Source organism: Somniosus microcephalus, chromosome 6 (genome assembly GCF_052327205.1).
Source record: "Somniosus microcephalus isolate GS21.2 chromosome 6, FLI_Smic_1.0, whole genome shotgun sequence".
Lineage (NCBI taxonomy): Eukaryota > Metazoa > Chordata > Chondrichthyes > Squaliformes > Somniosidae > Somniosus > Somniosus microcephalus.
In genome coordinates, this window is record NC_140992.1 from 175,673,947 (window position 1) to 175,697,321 (window position 23,375).

Genomic DNA, 23,375 nt, shown 5'->3' on the forward strand with positions numbered 1-23,375 from the left:
ATTGTATTTAACTGTTACTTGCATTTTTCCCTTCGGGTAAACTTTTTGTCCCGTATATGTTTTTAATTTAATTTCCGTATCCTTTAAGGGAATGCGTTTGAACAGCCTGTTATAATCTTGTTCATTAATTACTGATAGGGCTGAACCTGTGTCCAGCTCCATATTAACTTCGACGCCTGCTACCTTCATTTTAACCCACATTGTGCTGTGGTCCTCCGTTTTGTCTACACCATACAACTTGAGACATCCCAGACCTTTAGGCTCTGCTTTTGTGCCTTCCTGTGACTCGTCTGAGCTACTGTCAGACATCTTATGTATTTTTGTCCTTGCCTTGGTACTGCTCGGATTGCCCCCACGATTGGGTTTCGTACCAGACCGACAAACTTTCGCTATATGCCCCTTTTTCCCACACTGCCGGCATATTTTATCACGAAACCAACAATTACTTTGGTCGTGGGTGGTTTTGCCACAACGGTAGCATTTACCTTTGTGAAATGTCACCTCATGGGTGTCGTAGCCGGTTGTGTTATGTCGTATTTGAGCAGCACCCTGTGCTGCTGCTTCGTGGCCCGATGCTATTTCAATCGCCTGATCTAGGCTGAGCTGTTTCTTGGCTAGCAACCGTTTACGTGTATTCTCATTTAACATGCCACAGACAAATCTGTCTCTGATCACGTCCGCCAATATGGCTCCAAACTGGCAATGTTTGGACAACCTTCTGAGCTCAGCTAAATAGGCTGCCTGCGACTCATCATTCCTTTGGTCGCGTCTGTAGAAGCGGTACCTTTCCGCTATAAATGGTGGCTTAGGGTTTAAATGTTCCCTTAACGTATCAACAATTTGGGCGTACGTTTTGTCTGCTGGCTTGCCTGGAGTAAGAAGATTCCTCAGCAGACCGTATGTTTTTGCCCCCATAAAATTTAATAAGGTTGCTACCTTTTGGTCATCTTCCACCTTGTTTACTATGCAATAAAGTTCATGCCTTTCAATATAGGCATCCCACTCTTCTGTGTCCTCAACAAATGCTGACAAACAACCTTCTTTAGCCATTTTAAACTTTTGAAGAGAAAAAAAAAACTTTTCCCGCTTTCTCCACTAGATGCCGTTTTTCCCGCCTTTTCTCCCTCTGCTGTCAACGACCTCTCTCCAGCGTCGTTATTTTTGGCCCTTGCAGCTCCCATTATTGCCACCGCCGCTATTAACAACGACCTTCCCCTCTCGTGGCCCGCTAGTCCTTGTGGCTCCGTTTGTTCCCCAGATCGCCTGCCCGTTCTGGTCCTTGCAGCTCCCGTTCCCCGGGAAGGATTTCAGTTTACCTGGCCCTGGGTGGACTTTTGCCCCGTGGCTGGAGCGCCCGTTCAGCCTCTTCTCTCAGCTGCTGCAGCCGCCGCTGGAAACCTCTCTCGCTCCGTTGCTGCCGCTCCTCCCGAACCCGGAGTGCTGGGCGGCCTCCTTCGGTCGACGCTGGCACTCTGGAGGCTGGCTGGTAAGAAGCCTCTCTCCTTCTCTCTCTGTACTGCTACCGTTCCTTTGTTGCACCGTGTACTGATGAGTTCGAACCTTACTCGTCGCCAGTATAAAGTATGTGTCTATACTTTATGCAATAATGACGAGACAGCTTGGAAGATTCAATGTAGGTCTTTACTTAATACCAACAGGCGGGAAACTGAGGGGAGATCAGTACCCACAGTACTATTTATACCCCTATGGCCAGGAGTGGTACTACGGTATCACTACGCCCTACAAAGTAGTGCTGCCCTGGCCATAGGTTTAAAGTAACATACCTATTACATACACAACAGTTGATGGCAGCAGAGAAAGATTCGGAACAATTATAGCCAGGTTGCCTCTAGTCTGATATATGCTTCAGCAACCCTGATTCAGAGAAGAGTTACAGGCAACAGCATTGTGGGAGAGAATCTGCAGCCTACAGGTGAAGGAGCTAGTAATGGATTTATTTATAAAAAGAATCTGTATTTTTGATTGTTGTTCTGCTACTTCTATTCCCATCTACCAAATGCATGGCAGCCCAGTGTACACCAGAGAGCTGGGGAGCATGGTCATCACACAATGGGGAGCTCCTGACCTCAGTAAGGCACCTGCAGGAGGCACCGAACCAGAAAGGGCTTCTTCTGGCAGCTCTCAAGCAGCTCCCAGGGCAGAATTCCAAATTAGCACACAGGCCTGGATTAAACACAGGTTCCAGAGTCAAAAGGACAGTGTATCAACCCACTGCACCACCCAGTGCCCTGGACAGAGTGACATTTCTCCATTTCCTTCAGCTGCTCTCTCTGAATGAGAGTGACAACTTAGTGCCAAGTTAGCAGCGGATTAGCACCATTACGAACTGGATTGCCACTGACCAAGTTAACTTTACATTGCACCTTTAAAACAGCAGATAGAATATTTAGACAATGTCCCTTCTTTTTGGAACCTGGGCTGGATTTTAAAGGAAACAAAAAGGCAATGGACTAGAAATTGGTTGACGCCACCCCGTTTTAGAAGGTGTAAAATGGGTGCCAGAGTATCCAATATGGCAGGCGGCGTCCATACGCACGCATACTTCTGTGCTGGTAGAGCGCCGCCCGCCATATTGGTCAGTTATAGCATGAGCCAGAGGCAGAGTAAAGCTACCTCTGCTTTTCCCAACAATAGGTTTGATTTTAAGCTTGCCACCTGGGCATTAAACTGGCCACCCCCTATAGAAACCACCCAAATCATGCATTTCTATTAACAGATTGCTTGTCTAATGCCTGGGCGGCAAGTTGAAAATCAACCCTATTGTGTCTTAGGCCCAGCCCCATGAGAGTGTCCCTGTTGCATCAGTCTGAATTTCTCTCCTCCATTCACAAATCAAAATCTTATCAGCCTTTCTGAAATAAATTGCCAAGTCCTTGTGCTGTAGGTCCATATCCACTAAGAACGGGGTTGAAACTGCCAAAGCTCATTTCACATAGAATCCTCACAGCAGACAGAGGAAACTTTCATGTCATCATTTTGGGCTGGATTGGAACCCAGGTCCCAGAGGTTGAGGACCTGTGTTTAATTCTCTGTACCACTGGTCCCCAGTAAATATGTAAGGGAATCACTGTGTATTAGCAGACTCACCCCCACCCAGTATAAATATAAAGTATTTCATTTGATGGGCTGCTGGGTAAATAAAAATATAAGAAATAGGAGCAGGAGTAGGCTATTCGGCCCATCGAGCCTGTTCTGCCATTCAATAAGATCGTGGCTGATCTTCTACCTCAACTCCACCTTCCTGCACTATCCCCATATCCCTTGGTTCCCTTAGTATCCACAAATCTATTGATCTCTGTCTTGTTTATACTCAACGACTGAGCATCCACAGCTCTCTGGGGTAGAGAATTCCAAAGATGCACAACCGTTTGAGTGAAGAAATGTCTCCTCATCTCAGTCCTAAATGCTGACCCCTTATCCTGAGACTATGACCCTTAGTTCTAGACTCCCCAGCCAGGGGAAACATCCTCCCTGTATCTACCCTGTCAAGCCCCTTAAGAATGTTATACGTTTCAATGAGCTCACCTCTCATTCTTCTAAACTCTTGGGAATATAGGCCTAGTCTACTCAATCTCCTCATAGGACAATCCCCCCATCCCAATCTTCGTTGTACTCCCTCTAAGGCACCACCCAGTGTAGTAGGGAGCTATTTAAAGCAGAGTTTGATCCCCAATTTGTGCCGAGTTATCTGATCTCAGCAGGTGGCGGTTTGGCCTCTGCAGCCATATGCGTTTGCGAGCTGAAAGCCAGCCAGGGTTCCCGCTCCTGATCCAGTGATCCCTGCTGGAAAGTGTGGTGCCTGTGTGGGCTTCAGGTGAGGACAACATCGGGCTCATCTGTGATGCCCTCTGGACAAATAACCTGCTGACAAATGAAGAGTGACCACTTGGGTTGGGTATTGAACAGCTGCCAGCACCTGTGGAACTTTATCCCGGCAGGACTCTTAGATCTCAGAAGAGGCAGGGAGGAAAATGGGGAAAATAAAAGTATTTTCATCCTTCAGTAATGACACTGTTTACAAACTGCTGTTTAAAGTCTAACCCCCTGATCTTCACTCAGGTACAAATCTACAACCCAGCATTCTTCAAGTATATCCATGACAAGTGGACAGAGCATCATGGGAGATATCCGTCCACTGGAATGCTGGTCTTGTTTTTCGCTCTCCATATCTGTGATGAGGTAAGTGCCGCAGCTCTGGAGCAGGAACTGTGTTTTCAATTGTGAGGCCAAGTTGAAGGGTCAAGGGCCAAAGTGCACAACACCACCAATGTTGAAAAGAGACAGCATGGTAAATGTGGAAGTAGAGATTAGATGAGGCCAAACTTGGGTTTTAAAAGCCTGAAGATTGTACGAGGAAGGAAAAACTGTGGCAGGTAAGAAGTTCCACCGTCTGAAGTCCTGGCAAAGAATGAAATAAGAGTGTGATAAATATTTATATTAACAGTCAGAAAGAGCATGTAGAAAGATATATCTGACCCCTGGGAAGAAAGTTCAGTGAAGCAGTAAATAAAGTAGTGTTGATTAAACAGAGGATGGCAAGAAAAGCTTGATGGAGGAGGAGAGGTTAGAGTCGAGAGGGATTGCCTGGCGGGGTTAGAGCTGAGCGGGATTACCTGGCGGGTAACAAACTTTTTTTCTTGTACTCTGTCCAGAACTGCGAGAGAAATGCCAAAACTTTCCCCAGATATTGGAGCAGTATTTAATGTGCATCGACTCATCAACCAGTGGATGTGCTTTAAAATAGCACTTTCGGCGGTCCATGAGACAAAGTGGTCAATGTAACTGCTTGCTCTGAGGTAGCCTATCACCCAATACCAGTCATGTTAGACTCTGATACCAGACACAGTGCTCCATTTCTCAGCACAAACATGCTGAGCACAGAATTTATAATGGCCCAGAAATTCGGGTCGGGGGCTTCCCATGGGTGCAAGCCCCCAACCTGCACTTAGCTTGTGCGCCGGCCGTTGAGCTGTGGGCCCCTGTGGAATTCCCATCCGGGGCCTGGCCCAGCTGCTGACGCGCAGTGCTTGTGTATCCCAGGGGCGCAGTTAGGTCGATGCATCCCCTGGGATCACGTGGACCATGGGGAGCCAATCGGAGCAGGGAATGCTCCATTCATAAGTCTGACAGGAAGTGCTGTCAAGACTTATAAATACTACGGCCCCAAAACAGCACTAAATCTTCAAATCATTTTTTTTTTAAATCACACTTTTGAAATCTATATATATAAAAGGATATGTCTCTCTGTCTGTCTCTCTGTCTGTCTCTCTGGCCGGCTATACAATCAAAAGTTATAGAGCGTACCTACACATATGTTATATCAAAAGAAAGCTCATCATTAGGGGACTCTTGTAGGCGTATTTACTTTTTGCTCGGACAAAAATTGTGCCGACGGTATCCAAAAAACGTTCAAAATTCCTCTCATTATCCACTCATTTGCATCGAGTGGGGGCAGGTTCATTGTGTGTGCGGGCGGGCCATCCTACAGTTGAGTGACGTGATGATTGACCAATCCTACAGTTCAGTGACCTGACGGTTGACCAATCGGTGCGTGTGTGGGCGGGCCTTATCATTCTGAACCGAGGTGAGTCGCCGCCATCTTGATTCCAAACTTTTCATTTCTTTTTCCCACTTTCTGCGTGTTTCTTTTCAAATCTACATTTCCAGCAAAAAAAAAGTTGCTTTTAAAACACACATTGTTTTTAAAAAAAGTTAATTAATTTGTAAATCTTTTCTCTAACATCTAGAATTTTCCTACCTTTCACCGTTTTTCCAGGCCTGTAAGCCTGGGCCTCTGTTGCCCAGCCACGCCCGAGCTAGGTTGGAGTCTCTCTGATCGAGCAGGTTGGAATCTCTCTGATCGGGCAGGTTGGAGTCTCTCTGATCGGGCAGGTTGGAGTCTCTCTGAAGGGGCAGGTTGGAGTTTCTCTGATCGAGCAGGTTGGAATCTCTCTGATCGAGTAGGTTGGAGTCTCTCTGATCGGGCAGGGTGGAGTCTCTCTGATCAGGCATGTTGGAGTCTCTCTGATCGAGGAGGTTGGAGTCTCTCTGATCGAGCAGGTTGGAGTCTGTCTGATCGAGCAGGTTGGAGTCTCTCTGATTGAGCAGGTTGGACTCTCTCATCGAGCAGGTTGGAGTCTCTCTGATCGGGCAGGTTGGAATCGCTCTGATCAGGCAGGTTGGAATCTCTCTGATCGAGCAGGTTGGAATCTCTGCGATCGAGCTGGTTGGAAACTCTCTGATCGAGCAGGTTGGAACCTCTCTGATCTGGCAGGTTGGAATCTCTCTGATCAAGCAGGTTGGAATCTCTCCGATCGAGCAGTTCGGAATCTCTCTGATCGAGCAGGTTGGAGTCTATCTGATCGAGCAGGTTGGAGTGTCTCTGATCGAGCAGGTTGCATCTCTCTGATTGAGCAGGTTGGAATCTCTCTGATCGAGCAGGTTGGAATCTCTCTGATCGAGCAGGTTGGAATCTCTCTGAGCAGGCAGGTTGGAATGTCTCTGATCGAGCAGGTTGGAATCTCTCATATCAGGCAGGTTGGAATCTCTCTGATCGGGCAGGTTGGAGTCTCTCTGATCGAGCAGGTTGGAGTCTCTCTGCTCGGGCAGGTTGGAATCTCTCTGATCGAGCAGATTGGAATCTCTCTGATCAGGCAGGTTGGAATCTCTCTGATCGAGAAGGTTGGAATCTGTCTGAACTGGCAGGTTGGAATCTCTCTGATCGAGCAGATTGGAATCTCTCTGATCGAGCAGGTTGGAATCTCTCTGATCGAGCAGGTTGGAATCTCTCTGATCGGGCAGGTTGGAGTCTCTCTGATCGAGCAGGTTGGAATCTCTCTGATCGGGCAGGTTGGAGTCCCTCTGAATGGTCAAGTTGGAGTCTCTCTGATCGAGCAGGTTGGAATCTCTCTGATCGAGCAGGTTGGAGTCTCTCTGATCGGGCAGGTTGGAGTCTCTCTGATCGAGCAGGTTGGAGTCTCTCTGATCGAGCAGGTTGGAGTCTATCTGATCGAGCAGGTTGGAGTCTCTCTGATCGTGCAGGTTGGAGTCTCTCTGATCGAGCAGGTTGGAATCTCTCTGATCAGGCAGGTTGGAGTCTCTCTGATCGAGCAGGTTGGAGTCTCTCTGATTGAGCAGATTAGAATCTCTCTGATCAGGCAGGTTGGAGTCTCTCTGATCGGGCAGGTTGGAGTCTCTCTGATCAGGCAGGTTGGAATCTCTCTGATCGGGCAGGTTGGAGTCTCTCTGATCGAGCAGGGTGGAGTCTCTCTGATCGAGCAGGTTGGTGTCTGTCTGATCGAGCAGGTTGGGGTCTCTCTGATCGGGCAGGTTGGAATCGCTCTGAACAGGCAGGTTGGAGTCTCTCTGAACGGTCAGGTTGGAGTCTCTCTGATCGGGCAGGTTGGAGCCTCTCTGATCGAGCAGGTTGGAGTCTCTCTGATCGAGCAGGTTGGATTCTCTCTGATCGAGCAGGTTGGAATCTCTCTGATCGAGCAGGTTGGAATCTCTCTGATCGAGCAGGTTGGAACCTCTCCGATCGGGCAGGTTGGTGTCTCTCTGAACGGTCAGGTTGGAGTCTCTCTGATCGGGCAGGTTGGAGCCTCTCTGATCGGGCAGGTTGGAGCCTCTCTGATCGAGCAGGTTGGAGTCTCTCTGATCGAGCAGGTTGGATTCTCTCTGATCGAGCAGGTTGGAATCTCTCTGATCGAGCAGGTTGGAATCTCTCTGATGGGGCAGGTTGGAGTCTCGCTGATCGAGCAGGTTGGAATCTCTCTGATCGGGCAGGTTGGAGTCTCTCTGAACGGTCAGGTTGGAGTCTCTCTGATCGAGCAGGTTGGAATCTCTCTGATCGAGCAGGTTGGAGCCTCTCTGATCAGGCAGGTTGGAGTCTCTCTGATCGGGCAGGTTGGAGTCTCTCTGATCGAGCAGATTAGAATCTCTCTGATCAGGCAGGTTGGAGTCTCTCTGATCGGGCAGGTTGGAGTCTCTCTCATCAGGCAGGTTGGAATCTCTCTGATCGAGCAGGTTGGAATCTCTCTGATCGGGCAGGTTGGAGTCTCTCTGAAGGGGCAGGTTGGAGTTTCTCTGATCGAGCAGGTTGGAATCTCTCTGATCGAGTAGGTTGGAGTCTCTCTGATAGGGCAGGGTGGAGTCTCTCTGATCAGGCATGTTGGAGTCTCTCTGATCGAGGAGGTTGGAGTCTCTCTCATCGAGCAGGTTGGAGTCTCTCTGATCGGGCAGGTTGGAATCGCTCTGATCAGGCAGGTTGGAATCTCTCTGATCGAGCAGGTTGGAATCTCTCTGATCGGGCGGGTTGGTGTCTCTCTGATCGAGCATGTTGCAGTCTCTGTGATCGAGCTGGTTGGAAACTCTCTGATCGAGCAGGTTGGAACCTCTCCGATCGAGCAGGTTGGAATCTCTCCGATCGAGCAGGTTGGAATCTCTCCGATCGAGCAGGTTGGAATCTCTCTGATCGAGCAGGTTGGAATCTCTCTGATCGAGCAGGTTGGAATCTCTCTGATCGAGCAGGTTGGAATCTCTCTGATCGAGCAGGTTGGAATCTCTCTGATCGAGCAGGTTGGAAACTCTCTGATCGAGCAGGTTGGAACCTCTCTGATCTGGCAGGTTGGAATCTCTCCGATCGAGCAGGTTGGAATCTCTCTGATCGAGCAGGTTGGAACCTCTCTGATCTGGCAGTTTGGAATCTCTCTGATCGAGCAGGTTGGAGTGTCTCTGATCGAGCAGGTTGGAATCTCTCTGATCGAGCAGGTTGGAATCTCTCTGATCGAGCAGGTTGGAATCTCTCTGAGCAGGCAGGTTGGAATGTCTCTGATCGAGCAGGTTGGAATCTCTCATGTCAGGCAGGTTGGAGTCTCTCTCTGATCGGGCAGGTTGGAATCTCTCTGATCGGGCAGGTTGGAGTCTCTCTGATCGAGCAGGTTGGAGTCTCTCTGCTTGGGCAGGTTGGAATCTCTCTGATCGGGCAGGTTGGAATCTCTCTGATCGAGCAGGTTGGAATCTCTCTGATCGAGAAGGTTGGAATCTGTCTGAACTGGCAGGTTGGAATCTCTGATCGAGCAGGTTGGAATCTCTCTGATCGGGCAGGTTGGAGTCTCTCTGAACGGTCAAGTTGGAGTCTCTCTGATCGAGCAGGTTGGAGTCTCTCTGATCGGGCAGGTTGGAGTCTCTCTGATCAGGCAGGTTGGAGTCTCTCTGATCGAGCAGGTTGGAGTCTATCTGATCGAGCAGGTTGGAGTCTCTCTGATCGAGCAGGTTGGAATCTCTCTGATCAGGCAGGTTGGAGTCTCTCTGATCAAGCAGATTAGAATCTCTCTGATCAGGCAGGTTGGAGTCTCTCTGATCGAGCAGGTTGGAACCTCTCTGATCTGGCAGGTTGGAATCTCTCCGATCGAGCAGGTTGGAATCTCTCTGATCGAGCAGGTTGGAACCTCTCTGATCTGGCAGTTTGGAATCTCTCTGATCGAGCAGGTTGGAGTGTCTCTGATCGAGCAGGTTGGAATCTCTCTGATCGAGCAGGTTGGAATCTCTCTGATCGAGCAGGTTGGAATCTCTCTGAGCAGGCAGGTTGGAATGTCTCTGATCGAGCAGGTTGGAATCTCTCATGTCAGGCAGGTTGGAGTCTCTCTCTGATCGGGCAGGTTGGAATCTCTCTGATCGGGCAGGTTGGAGTCTCTCTGATCGAGCAGGTTGGAGTCTCTCTGCTCGGGCAGGTTGGAATCTCTCTGATCGGGCAGGTTGGAATCTCTCTGATCGAGCAGGTTGGAATCTCTCTGATCGAGAAGGTTGGAATCTGTCTGAACTGGCAGGTTGGAATCTCTGATCGAGCAGGTTGGAATCTCTCTGATCGGGCAGGTTGGAGTCTCTCTGAACGGTCAAGTTGGAGTCTCTCTGATCGAGCAGGTTGGAGTCTCTCTGATCGGGCAGGTTGGAGTCTCTCTGATCAGGCAGGTTGGAGTCTCTCTGATCGAGCAGGTTGGAGTCTATCTGATCGAGCAGGTTGGAGTCTCTCTGATCGAGCAGGTTGGAATCTCTCTGATCAGGCAGGTTGGAGTCTCTCTGATCAAGCAGATTAGAATCTCTCTGATCAGGCAGGTTGGAGTCTCTCTGATCGGGCAGGTTGGAGTCACTCTGAACGGGCAGGTTGGAGTTTCTCTGATCGAGCATATTGGAATCTCTCTGATCGAGGAGGTTGGAGTCTCTCTGATCAGGCAGGTTGGATTCTCTCTGATCGAGCAGGTTGGAGTCTCTCTGATCGGGCAGGTTGGAGTCTCTCTGATCGGGCAGGTTGGAGTCTCTCTGATCAGGCAGGTTGGAATCTCTCTGATCGGGCAGGTTGGAGTCTCTCTGATCGGGCAGGTTGGAGTCACTCTGAACGGGCAGGTTGGAGTTTCTCTGATCGAGCAGATTGGAATCTCTCTGATCGAGGAGGTTGGAGTCTCTCTGAACGGTCAAGTTGGAGTCTCTCTGATCGAGCAGGTTGGTGTCTCTCTGATCGGGCAGTTTGGAGTCTCTCTGATTGAGCAGTTTGGAATCTCTCTGATCGGGCAGGTTGGAGTCTCTCTGATCGGGCAGGTTGGAATCTCTCTGATCGGGCAGGTTGGAGTCTCTCTGAACGGTCAAGTTGGAGTCTCTCTGATCGAGCAGGTTGGTGTCTCTCTGATCGGGCAGGTTGGAGTCTCTCTGATTGAGCAGTTTGGAATCTCTCTGATCGGGCAGGTTGGAGTCTCTGATCGGGCAGGTTGGAATCTCTCTCATCGAGCAGGTTGGAGTCTCTCTGATCGAGCAGGTTGGAGTCTCTCTGATCGGGCAGGTTGGAGTCTCTCTGATCGAGCAGTTTGGAATCTCTCTGATCGGGCAGGTTGGAGTCTCTCTGAACGGTCAGGTTGGATTCTCTCTCATCGAGCAGGTTGGAGTCTCTCTGATCAAGCAGGTTGGATTCTCTCTGATTGGGCAGTTTGGAGTCTCTGATTGGGCAGGTTGGAATCTCTCTGCTCGAGCAGGCTGGAGTCTCTCTGATCAGGCAGGTTGGAATTTCTCTGATCGAGCAGGTTGGAATCTCTCTGATCGGGCAGGTTGGAGTCCCTCTGATCGGGCAGGTTGGTGTCTCTCTGATCGGGCAGGTTGGAGTCTCTCTGATCGAGCAGGTTGGAATCTCTCTGATCGGGCAGGTTGGAGTCTCTCTGATCGGGCAGGTTGGAATCTCTCTGATAGAGCAGGTTGGAGTCTCTCTGATCAGGCAGGTTGGAGTCTCTCTGATCGGGCAGGTTGGAATCTCTCTGATCCGGCAGGTTGGAGTCTCTCTGATCGGGCAGGTTGGAGTCTCTCTGATCAGGCAGGTTGGAATCACTCTGATAGGGCAGGTTGGAATCTCTCTGATCGAGCAGGTTGGAATCTCTCTGATCGAGCAGGTTGGAAACTCTCTGATCGGGCAGGTTGGAGTCTCTCTGATCGAGCAGTTTGGAATCTCTCTGATCGGGCAGGTTGGAGTCTCTCTGAACGGTCAGGTTGGATTCTCTCTCATCGAGCAGGTTGGAGTCTCTCTGATCGGGCAGGTTGGAGTCTCTCTGATCGGGCAGTTTGGAGTCTCTCTGATCGAGCAGGTTGGAGTCTCTCTGATCGAGCAGATTGGAGTCTCTCTGATCGAGTAGGTTGGAGTCTCTCTGATCGGGCCGGTTGGAGTCTCTCTGATCGGGCCGGTTGGAGTCTCTCTGATCAGGCAGGTTGGAGTCTCTCTGATCGAGCAGGTTGGAATCTGTCTGATCGAGTAGGTTGGAGTCTCTCTGATCGGGCGGGGTGGAGTCTCTCTGATCAGGCATGTTGGAGTCTCTCTGATCGAGGAGGTTGGAGTCTCTCTGATCGAGCAGGTTGGAGTGTCTCTGATCGAGCAGGTTGCATCTCTCTGATTGAGCAGGTTGGAATCTCTCTGATCGAGCAGGTTGGAATCTCTCTGATCGAGCAGGTTGGAATCTCTCTGAGCAGGCAGGTTGGAATGTCTCTGATCGAGCAGGTTGGAATCTCTCATATCAGGCAGGTTGGAATCTCTCTGATCGGGCAGGTTGGAGTCTCTCTGATCGAGCAGGTTGGAGTCTCTCTGCTCGGGCAGGTTGGAATCTCTCTGATCGAGCAGATTGGAATCTCTCTGATCAGGCAGGTTGGAATCTCTCTGATCGAGAAGGTTGGAATCTGTCTGAACTGGCAGGTTGGAATCTCTCTGATCGAGCAGATTGGAATCTCTCTGATCGAGCAGGTTGGAATCTCTCTGATCGAGCAGGTTGGAATCTCTCTGATCGGGCAGGTTGGAGTCTCTCTGATCGAGCAGGTTGGAATCTCTCTGATCGGGCAGGTTGGAGTCCCTCTGAATGGTCAAGTTGGAGTCTCTCTGATCGAGCAGGTTGGAATCTCTCTGATCGAGCAGGTTGGAGTCTCTCTGATCGGGCAGGTTGGAGTCTCTCTGATCGAGCAGGTTGGAGTCTCTCTGATCGAGCAGGTTGGAGTCTATCTGATCGAGCAGGTTGGAGTCTCTCTGATCGTGCAGGTTGGAGTCTCTCTGATCGAGCAGGTTGGAATCTCTCTGATCAGGCAGGTTGGAGTCTCTCTGATCGAGCAGGTTGGAGTCTCTCTGATTGAGCAGATTAGAATCTCTCTGATCAGGCAGGTTGGAGTCTCTCTGATCGGGCAGGTTGGAGTCTCTCTGATCAGGCAGGTTGGAATCTCTCTGATCGGGCAGGTTGGAGTCTCTCTGATCGAGCAGGGTGGAGTCTCTCTGATCGAGCAGGTTGGTGTCTGTCTGATCGAGCAGGTTGGGGTCTCTCTGATCGGGCAGGTTGGAATCGCTCTGAACAGGCAGGTTGGAGTCTCTCTGAACGGTCAGGTTGGAGTCTCTCTGATCGGGCAGGTTGGAGCCTCTCTGATCGAGCAGGTTGGAGTCTCTCTGATCGAGCAGGTTGGATTCTCTCTGATCGAGCAGGTTGGAATCTCTCTGATCGAGCAGGTTGGAATCTCTCTGATCGAGCAGGTTGGAACCTCTCCGATCGGGCAGGTTGGTGTCTCTCTGAACGGTCAGGTTGGAGTCTCTCTGATCGGGCAGGTTGGAGCCTCTCTGATCGGGCAGGTTGGAGCCTCTCTGATCGAGCAGGTTGGAGTCTCTCTGATCGAGCAGGTTGGATTCTCTCTGATCGAGCAGGTTGGAATCTCTCTGATCGAGCAGGTTGGAATCTCTCTGATGGGGCAGGTTGGAGTCTCGCTGATCGAGCAGGTTGGAATCTCTCTGATCGGGCAGGTTGGAGTCTCTCTGAACGGTCAGGTTGGAGTCTCTCTGATCGAGCAGGTTGGAATCTCTCTGATCGAGCAGGTTGGAGCCTCTCTGATCAGGCAGGTTGGAGTCTCTCTGATCGGGCAGGTTGGAGTCTCTCTGATCGAGCAGATTAGAATCTCTCTGATCAGGCAGGTTGGAGTCTCTCTGATCGGGCAGGTTGGAGTCTCTCTCATCAGGCAGGTTGGAATCTCTCTGATCGAGCAGGTTGGAATCTCTCTGATCGGGCAGGTTGGAGTCTCTCTGAAGGGGCAGGTTGGAGTTTCTCTGATCGAGCAGGTTGGAATCTCTCTGATCGAGTAGGTTGGAGTCTCTCTGATAGGGCAGGGTGGAGTCTCTCTGATCAGGCATGTTGGAGTCTCTCTGATCGAGGAGGTTGGAGTCTCTCTCATCGAGCAGGTTGGAGTCTCTCTGATCGGGCAGGTTGGAATCGCTCTGATCAGGCAGGTTGGAATCTCTCTGATCGAGCAGGTTGGAATCTCTCTGATCGGGCGGGTTGGTGTCTCTCTGATCGAGCATGTTGCAGTCTCTGTGATCGAGCTGGTTGGAAACTCTCTGATCGAGCAGGTTGGAACCTCTCTGATCGAGCAGGTTGGAATCTCTCCGATCGAGCAGGTTGGAATCTCTCCGATCGAGCAGGTTGGAATCTCTCTGATCGAGCAGGTTGGAATCTCTCTGATCGAGCAGGTTGGAATCTCTCTGATCGAGCAGGTTGGAATCTCTCTGATCGAGCAGGTTGGAATCTCTCTGATCGAGCAGGTTGGAAACTCTCTGATCGAGCAGGTTGGAACCTCTCTGATCTGGCAGGTTGGAATCTCTCCGATCGAGCAGGTTGGAATCTCTCTGATCGAGCAGGTTGGAACCTCTCTGATCTGGCAGTTTGGAATCTCTCTGATCGAGCAGGTTGGAGTGTCTCTGATCGAGCAGGTTGGAATCTCTCTGATCGAGCAGGTTGGAATCTCTCTGATCGAGCAGGTTGGAATCTCTCTGAGCAGGCAGGTTGGAATGTCTCTGATCGAGCAGGTTGGAATCTCTCATGTCAGGCAGGTTGGAGTCTCTCTCTGATCGGGCAGGTTGGAATCTCTCTGATCGGGCAGGTTGGAGTCTCTCTGATCGAGCAGGTTGGAGTCTCTCTGCTCGGGCAGGTTGGAATCTCTCTGATCGGGCAGGTTGGAATCTCTCTGATCGAGCAGGTTGGAATCTCTCTGATCGAGAAGGTTGGAATCTGTCTGAACTGGCAGGTTGGAATCTCTGATCGAGCAGGTTGGAATCTCTCTGATCGGGCAGGTTGGAGTCTCTCTGAACGGTCAAGTTGGAGTCTCTCTGATCGAGCAGGTTGGAGTCTCTCTGATCGGGCAGGTTGGAGTCTCTCTGATCAGGCAGGTTGGAGTCTCTCTGATCGAGCAGGTTGGAGTCTATCTGATCGAGCAGGTTGGAGTCTCTCTGATCGAGCAGGTTGGAATCTCTCTGATCAGGCAGGTTGGAGTCTCTCTGATCAAGCAGATTAGAATCTCTCTGATCAGGCAGGTTGGAGTCTCTCTGATCGAGCAGGTTGGAACCTCTCTGATCTGGCAGGTTGGAATCTCTCCGATCGAGCAGGTTGGAATCTCTCTGATCGAGCAGGTTGGAACCTCTCTGATCTGGCAGTTTGGAATCTCTCTGATCGAGCAGGTTGGAGTGTCTCTGATCGAGCAGGTTGGAATCTCTCTGATCGAGCAGGTTGGAATCTCTCTGATCGAGCAGGTTGGAATCTCTCTGAGCAGGCAGGTTGGAATGTCTCTGATCGAGCAGGTTGGAATCTCTCATGTCAGGCAGGTTGGAGTCTCTCTCTGATCGGGCAGGTTGGAATCTCTCTGATCGGGCAGGTTGGAGTCTCTCTGATCGAGCAGGTTGGAGTCTCTCTGCTCGGGCAGGTTGGAATCTCTCTGATCGGGCAGGTTGGAATCTCTCTGATCGAGCAGGTTGGAATCTCTCTGATCGAGAAGGTTGGAATCTGTCTGAACTGGCAGGTTGGAATCTCTGATCGAGCAGGTTGGAATCTCTCTGATCGGGCAGGTTGGAGTCTCTCTGAACGGTCAAGTTGGAGTCTCTCTGATCGAGCAGGTTGGAGTCTCTCTGATCGGGCAGGTTGGAGTCTCTCTGATCAGGCAGGTTGGAGTCTCTCTGATCGAGCAGGTTGGAGTCTATCTGATCGAGCAGGTTGGAGTCTCTCTGATCGAGCAGGTTGGAATCTCTCTGATCAGGCAGGTTGGAGTCTCTCTGATCAAGCAGATTAGAATCTCTCTGATCAGGCAGGTTGGAGTCTCTCTGATCGGGCAGGTTGGAGTCACTCTGAACGGGCAGGTTGGAGTTTCTCTGATCGAGCATATTGGAATCTCTCTGATCGAGGAGGTTGGAGTCTCTCTGATCAGGCAGGTTGGATTCTCTCTGATCGAGCAGGTTGGAGTCTCTCTGATCGGGCAGGTTGGAGTCTCTCTGATCGGGCAGGTTGGAGTCTCTCTGATCAGGCAGGTTGGAATCTCTCTGATCGGGCAGGTTGGAGTCTCTCTGATCGGGCAGGTTGGAGTCACTCTGAACGGGCAGGTTGGAGTTTCTCTGATCGAGCAGATTGGAATCTCTCTGATCGAGGAGGTTGGAGTCTCTCTGAACGGTCAAGTTGGAGTCTCTCTGATCGAGCAGGTTGGTGTCTCTCTGATCGGGCAGTTTGGAGTCTCTCTGATTGAGCAGTTTGGAATCTCTCTGATCGGGCAGGTTGGAGTCTCTCTGATCGGGCAGGTTGGAATCTCTCTGATCGGGCAGGTTGGAGTCTCTCTGAACGGTCAAGTTGGAGTCTCTCTGATCGAGCAGGTTGGTGTCTCTCTGATCGGGCAGGTTGGAGTCTCTCTGATTGAGCAGTTTGGAATCTCTCTGATCGGGCAGGTTGGAGTCTCTGATCGGGCAGGTTGGAATCTCTCTCATCGAGCAGGTTGGAGTCTCTCTGATCGAGCAGGTTGGAGTCTCTCTGATCGGGCAGGTTGGAGTCTCTCTGATCGAGCAGTTTGGAATCTCTCTGATCGGGCAGGTTGGAGTCTCTCTGAACGGTCAGGTTGGATTCTCTCTCATCGAGCAGGTTGGAGTCTCTCTGATCAAGCAGGTTGGATTCTCTCTGATTGGGCAGTTTGGAGTCTCTGATTGGGCAGGTTGGAATCTCTCTGCTCGAGCAGGCTGGAGTCTCTCTGATCAGGCAGGTTGGAATTTCTCTGATCGAGCAGGTTGGAATCTCTCTGATCGGGCAGGTTGGAGTCCCTCTGATCGGGCAGGTTGGTGTCTCTCTGATCGGGCAGGTTGGAGTCTCTCTGATCGAGCAGGTTGGAATCTCTCTGATCGGGCAGGTTGGAGTCTCTCTGATCGGGCAGGTTGGAATCTCTCTGATAGAGCAGGTTGGAGTCTCTCTGATCAGGCAGGTTGGAGTCTCTCTGATCGGGCAGGTTGGAATCTCTCTGATCCGGCAGGTTGGAGTCTCTCTGATCGGGCAGGTTGGAGTCTCTCTGATCAGGCAGGTTGGAATCACTCTGATAGGGCAGGTTGGAATCTCTCTGATCGAGCAGGTTGGAATCTCTCTGATCGAGCAGGTTGGAAACTCTCTGATCGGGCAGGTTGGAGTCTCTCTGATCGAGCAGTTTGGAATCTCTCTGATCGGGCAGGTTGGAGTCTCTCTGAACGGTCAGGTTGGATTCTCTCTCATCGAGCAGGTTGGAGTCTCTCTGATCGGGCAGGTTGGAGTCTCTCTGATCGGGCAGTTTGGAGTCTCTCTGATCGAGCAGGTTGGAGTCTCTCTGATCGAGCAGATTGGAGTCTCTCTGATCGAGTAGGTTGGAGTCTCTCTGATCGGGCCGGTTGGAGTCTCTCTGATCGGGCCGGTTGGAGTCTCTCTGATCAGGCAGGTTGGAGTCTCTCTGATCGAGCAGGTTGGAATCTGTCTGATCGAGTAGGTTGGAGTCTCTCTGATCGGGCGGGGTGGAGTCTCTCTGATCAGGCATGTTGGAGTCTCTCTGATCGAGGAGGTTGGAGTCTCTCTGATCGAGCAGGTTGGACTCTCTCATCGAGCAGGTTGGAGTCTCTCTGATCGGGCAGGTCTGAATCTCTCTGATCAGGCATGTTGGAATCTCTCTGATCGAGCAGGTTGGAACCTCTCTGATCGGGCAGGTTGGTGTCTCTCTGATCGAGCAGGTTCGAATCTCTCTGATCGAGCCGGTTGGAATCTCTCTGATCGAGCAGGTTGGAGCCTCTCTGATCGGGCAGGTTGGATTCTCTCTGATCGAGCAGGTTGGAGTGTCTCTGATCGGGCAGGTTGGAGTCTCTCTGATCGGGCGGGGTGGAGTCTCTCTGATCAGGCATGTTGGAGTCTCTCTGATCGAGGAGCTTGGAGTCTCTCTGATCGAGCAGGTTGGAGTCTGTCTGATCGAGCAGGTTGGACTCTCTCATCGAGCAGGTTGGAGTCTCTCTGATCGGGCAGGTCTGAATCTCTCTGATCAGGCAGGTTGGAATCTCTCTGATCGAGCAGGTTGGAATCTCTCTGATCGGGCAGGTTGGAGTCTCTCTGAACGGTCAAGTTGGAGTCTCTCTGATCGAGCAGGTTGGAGTCTCTCTGATCGGGCAGGTTGGAATCTCTCTGATCAGGCAGGTTGGAGTCTCTCTGATTGAGCAGGTTGGAGTCTATCTGATCGAGCAGGTTGGAGTCTCTCTGATCGAGCAGGTTGGAATCTCTCTGATCAAGCAGGTTGGAGTCTCTCTGATCAAGCAGATTAGAATCTCTCTGATCAGGCAGGTTGGAGTCTCTCTGATCGGGCAGGTTGGAGTCTCTCTGATCAGGCAGGTTGGAATCTCTCTGATCGGGCAGGTTGGAGTCTCTCTGATCGGGCAGGTTGGAGTCACTCTGAACGGGCAGGTTGGAGTTTCTCTTATCGAGCATATTGGAATCTCTCTGATCGAGGAGGTTGGAGTCTCTCTGATCAGGCAGGTTGGAGTCTCTCTGATCAAACAGGTTGGAGTCTCTCTGATCGGGCAGGTTGGAGTCTCTCTGATCGGGCAGGTTGGAGTCTCTCTGATCAGGCAGGTTGGAATCTCTCTGATCGGGCAGGTTGGAGTCTCTCTGATCGGGCAGGTTGGAGTTTCTCTGATCGAGCAGATTGGAATCTCTCTGATCGAGGAGGTTGGAGTCTCTCTGTTCAGGCAGGGTGGAATCTCTCTGATCGAGCAGGTTGGAGTCTGTCTGATCGAGCAGGTTGGAGTCTCTCTGATCGAGCAGGTTGGACTCTCTCATCGAGCAGGTTGGAGTCTCCCTGATCGGGCAGGTTGGAATCGCTCTGATCAGGCTGCTTGGAATCTCTCTGATCGAGCAGGTTGGAACCTCTCCGATCGGGCAGGTTGGAGTGTCTCTGATCGAGCAGGTTGCATCTCTCTGATCGAGCAGGTTGGAATCTCTCTGATCGAGCAGGTTGGAGTCTCTCTGATCGGGCAGGTTGGAGTCTGTCTGATAGAGCAGGTTGGAATCTCTCTGATCAGGCAGGTTGGAATCTCTCTGATCGGGCAGGTTGTAGTCTCTCTGATCGAGCAGGTTGGAATCTCACTGATCAGGCAGGTTGGAGTCTCTCTGATCGAGCAGGTTGGAGTCTCTCTGATCGGGCAGGTTGGAGTCTCTCTGATCGGGCAGGTTGGAATCTCTCTGATCGGGCAGGTTGGAATCTCTCTGATCGAGCAGGTTGGAATCTCTCTGATCAGGCAGGTTGGAATCTCTCTGATCGAGCAGGTTGGAGTCTCTGATCGGGCTGGTTGGAATCTCTCTGATCCGGCAGGTTGGAATCTCTCTGATCAGGCAGGTTGGAATCCCTCTGATCAGGCAGGTTGGAATCTCTCTGATCGAGCAGGTTGGACTCTCTCTGATCAGGCAGGTTGGAATCTCTCTGCTCAGGCAGGTTGGATTCTCTCTGATCGAGCAGGTTGGACTCTCTCTGATCAGGCAGGTTGGAATCTCTCTGATCGAGCAGGTTGGAATCTCTCTGATCGGGCAGGTTGGAGTCTCTCTGATCGAGCAGGTTGGAGTCTCTCTGATCGGGCAGGTTGGAATCTCTCTGATCCGGCAGGTTGGAGTCTCTCTGATCGGGCACGTTGGAGTCTCTCTGATCAGGCAGGTTCGCGTCTCACTGATCGAGCAGGTTGGAATCTCTCTGATCGGGCAGGTTGGAATCTCTCTGATTGAGCAGGTTGGAATCTCTCTGATCGAGCAGGTTGGAATCTCTCTGATCGGGCAGGTTGGAGTCTCTCTGAACGGTCAGGTTGGATTCTCTCTGATCGAGCAGGTTGGAATCTCTCTGATCGAGCAGGTTGGAGTCTCTCTGATCGAGCAGGTTGGAGTCTCTCTGATCGAGCAGGTTGGAATCTCTCTGATCAGGCAGGTTGGAGCCTCTCTGATCGAGTAGGTTGGAGTCTCTCTGATCGGGCCGGTTGGAATCTCTCTGATCAGGCAGGTTGGAGTCTCTCTCATCGAGCAGATTAGAATCTCTCTGATCAGGCAGGTTGGAATCTCTCTGATTGGGCAGGTTGGAGTCTCTCTGATCAGTCAGGTTGGAATCTCTCTGATCGAGCAGGTTGGAATCTCTCTGATCGGGCAGGTTGGAGTCTCTCTGATCGAGCAGGTTGTATCTCTCTGATCGAGCAGGTTGGAATCTCTCTGATCGAGCAGGTTGGAGTCTCTCTGATCGAGCAGGCTGGAGTCTCTCTGATCGGGCAGGATGGAGTCTCTCTGATTGGGCAGGTTGGAATCTCTCTGATCGAGCAGGTTGGAATCTCTCTGAGCAGGCAGGTTGGAATGTCTCTGATCGAGCAGGTTGGAATCTCTCATATCAGGCAGGTTGGAGTCTCTCTGATCGGGCTGGTTGGAATCTCTCTGATCGGGTAGGTTGGAGTCTCTCTGATCGAGCAGGTTGGAATCTCTCTGATCGGGCAGGTTGGTGTCTCTCTGATCGAGCAGGTTGGAACCTCTCTGATCGAGCAGGTTGGAATCTCTCTGCTCAGGCAGGTTGGAGTCTCTCTGATCAAGCAGGTTGGATTCTCTCTGATTGGGCAGTTTGGAGTCTCTGATTGGGCAGGTTGGAATCTCTCTGCTCGAGCAGGCTGGAGTCTCTCTGATCAGGCAGGTTGGAATTTCTCTGATCGAGCAGGTTGGAATCTCTCTGATCGGGCAGGTTGGAGTCCCTCTGATCGGGCAGGTTGGTGTCTCTCTGATCGGGCAGGTTGGAGTCTCTCTGATTGAGCAGTTTGGAATCTCTCTGATCGGGCAGGTTGGAGTCTCTCTGATCGGGCAGGTTGGAATCTCTCTGATCGAGCAGGTTGGAGTCTCTCTGATCAGGCAGGTTGGAGTCTCTCTGATCGGGCAGGTTGGAATCTCTCTGATCCGGCAGGTTGGAGTCTCTCTGATCGGGCAGGTTGGAGTCTCTGATCAGGCAGGTTGGAATCACTCTGATAGGGCAGGTTGGAATCTCTCTGATCGAGCAGGTTGGAATCTCTCTGATCGAGCAGGTTGGAAACTCTCTGATCGGGCAGGTTGGAGTCTCTCTGATCGAGCAGTTTGGAATCTCTCTGATCGGGCAGGTTGGAGTCTCTCTGAACGTTCAGGTTGGATTCTCTCTCATCGAGCAGGTTGGAGTCTCTCTGATCGAGCAGGTTGGAGTCTCTCTGATCGGGCAGGTTGGAGTCTCTCTGATCGAGTAGGTTGGAGTCTCTCTGATCGGGCCGGTTGGAGTCTCTCTGATCGGGCCGGTTGGAGTCTCTCTGATCAGGCAGGTTGGAGTCTCTCTGATCGAGCAGGTTGGAATCTGTCTGATCGAGTAGGTTGGAGTCTCTCTGATCGGGCGGGGTGGAGTCTCTCTGATCGAGCAGGTTGGACTCTCTCATCGAGCAGGTTGGAGTCTCTCTGATCGGGCAGGTCTGAATCTCTCTGATCAGGCATGTTGGAATCTCTCTGATCGAGCAGGTTGGAACCTCTCTGATCGGGCAGGTTGGTGTCTCTCTGATCGAGCAGGTTCGAATCTCTCTGATCGAGCCGGTTGGAATCTCTCTGATCGAGCAGGTTGGAGCCTCTCTGATCGGGCAGGTTGGATTCTCTCTGATCGAGCAGGTTGGAGTGTCTCTGATCGGGCAGGTTGGAGTCTCTCTGATCGGGCGGGGTGGAGTCTCTCTGATCAGGCATGTTGGAGTCTCTCTGATCGAGGAGCTTGGAGTCTCTCTGATCGAGCAGGTTGGAGTCTCTCTGATCGGCCAGGTTGGAGTCTCTCTGATCGGGCAGGTTGGAATCTCTCTGATCGAGCAGGTTGGAATCTCTCATATCAGGCAGGTTGGAGTCTCTCTGATCGGGCAGGTTGGAATCTCTCTGATCGGGCAGGTTGGAGTCTCTCTGATCGAGCAGGTTGGAGTCTCTGATCGGGCAGGTTGGAATCTCTCTGATCAGGCAGGTTGGAATCTCTCTGATTGGGCAGGTTGCAGTCTCTCTGATCGAGTAGGTTGGAGTCTCTCTGATCGGGCAGGTTGGAGTCTCTCTGATCAGGCAGGTTGGAATCTCTCTGCTCAGGCAGGTTGGAGTCTATCTGATCGAGCAGGTTGGATTCTCTCTGATGAGGCAGGTTGGAATCTCTCTGATCGAGCAGGTTGGAATCTCTCTGATCGAGCAGGTTGGCGCCTCTCTGATCGGGCAGGTTGGAGTCTCTCTGATCGGGCAGGTTGGAGTCTCTTTGATCGAGCAGGTTGGAATCTCTCTGATCGGGCAGGTTGGAGTCTCTCTGATCAGGCAGGTTGGAGCCTCTCTGATCGGACAGGTTGGAGTCTCTCTGACCAGGCAGGTTGGAGTCTCTCTGATCGGGCAGGTTGGAATCTCTCTGATCCGGCAGGTTCGAGTCTCTCTGATCGGGCAGATTGGAGTCTCTCTGATCAGGCAGGTTGGAGTCTCACTGATCGAGCAGGTTGGAATCTCTCTGATCGGGCAGGATGGAATCTCTCTGATCGGGCAGGTTGGAATCTCTCTGATCGAGCAGGTTGGAATCTCTCTGATCGAGCAGGTTGGAATCTCGCTGATCGGGCAGGTTGGAGTCTCTCTGATCGAGCAGGTTGGAATCCCTCTGATCGGGCAGGTTGGAGTCTCTCTGAACGGTCAGGTTGGAGTCTCTCTGATCGAGCAGGTTGGAATCTCTCTGATCAGGCAGGTTGGAGTCTCTCTGATCGGGCAGGTTGGAGCCTCTCTGATCGAGCAGGTTGGAATCTCTCTGATCGAGCAGGTTGGAGTCTCTCTGATCGAGCAGGTTGGAGTCTCTCTGATCGAGCAGGTTGGAATCTCTCTGATCGAGCAGGTTGGAGTCTCTCTGATCGAGCAGGTTGGAGTCTCTCTGATCGAGTAGGTTGGAGTCTCTCTGATCGGGCCGGTTGGTGTCTCTCTGATCAGGCAGGTTGGAGTCTCTCTGATCGAGCAGATTAGAATCTCTCTGATCAGGCAGGTTGGAGTCTCTCTGATCGGGCAGGTTGGACTCTCTCTGATCAGGCAGGTTGGAATCTCTCTGATCGGCCAGGTTGGAGTCTCTCTGATCAGCCAGGTTGGAATCTCTCTGATCGAGCAGGTTGGAATCTCTCTGATCGGGCAGGTTGGAGTCTCTCTGATCGAGGAGGTTGGAGTCTCTCTGATCGGGCAGGTTGGAATCTCTCTGATCGAGTAGGTTGGAGTCTCTCTGATCGGGCAGGGTGGAGCCTCTCTGATCGAGGAGGTTGGAGTCTCTCTGATCGAGCAGGTTGGAGTCTGTCTGATCGAGCAGGTTGGAGTCTCTCTGATTGAGCAGGTTGGACTCTCTCATCGAGCAGGTTGGAGTCTCTCTGATCGGGCAGGTTGGAATCGCTCTGATCGGGCAGGTTGGTATCTCTCTGATCGAGCAGGTTGGAATCTCTCTGATCGAGCAGGTTGGAACCTCTCTGATCGGGCAGGTTGGAATCTCTCTGATCGAGC

The 23,375-nt window shown here is 51.5% G+C and overlaps 1 protein-coding gene across 9 annotated transcripts in view; it reads left to right on the forward strand.

The window, feature by feature from the left end:
• Positions 1 to 23,375, forward strand: part of st3gal2 (ST3 beta-galactoside alpha-2,3-sialyltransferase 2) — a 782,475-nt gene that overhangs the window by 588,491 nt on the left and 170,609 nt on the right. For 8 of the 9 annotated variants that reach the window (XM_085990964.1, XM_085990963.1, XM_085990968.1 and 5 more), the window contains one exon: positions 4,081 to 4,200. The exons of the other annotated variant lie outside the window; for it this stretch is intronic. In XM_085990964.1, the coding sequence (XP_085847090.1) occupies positions 4,081 to 4,200 (120 nt within the window). The remainder of the gene's footprint in view (positions 1 to 4,080; positions 4,201 to 23,375) is intronic. 9 annotated transcript variants of the gene reach the window in all.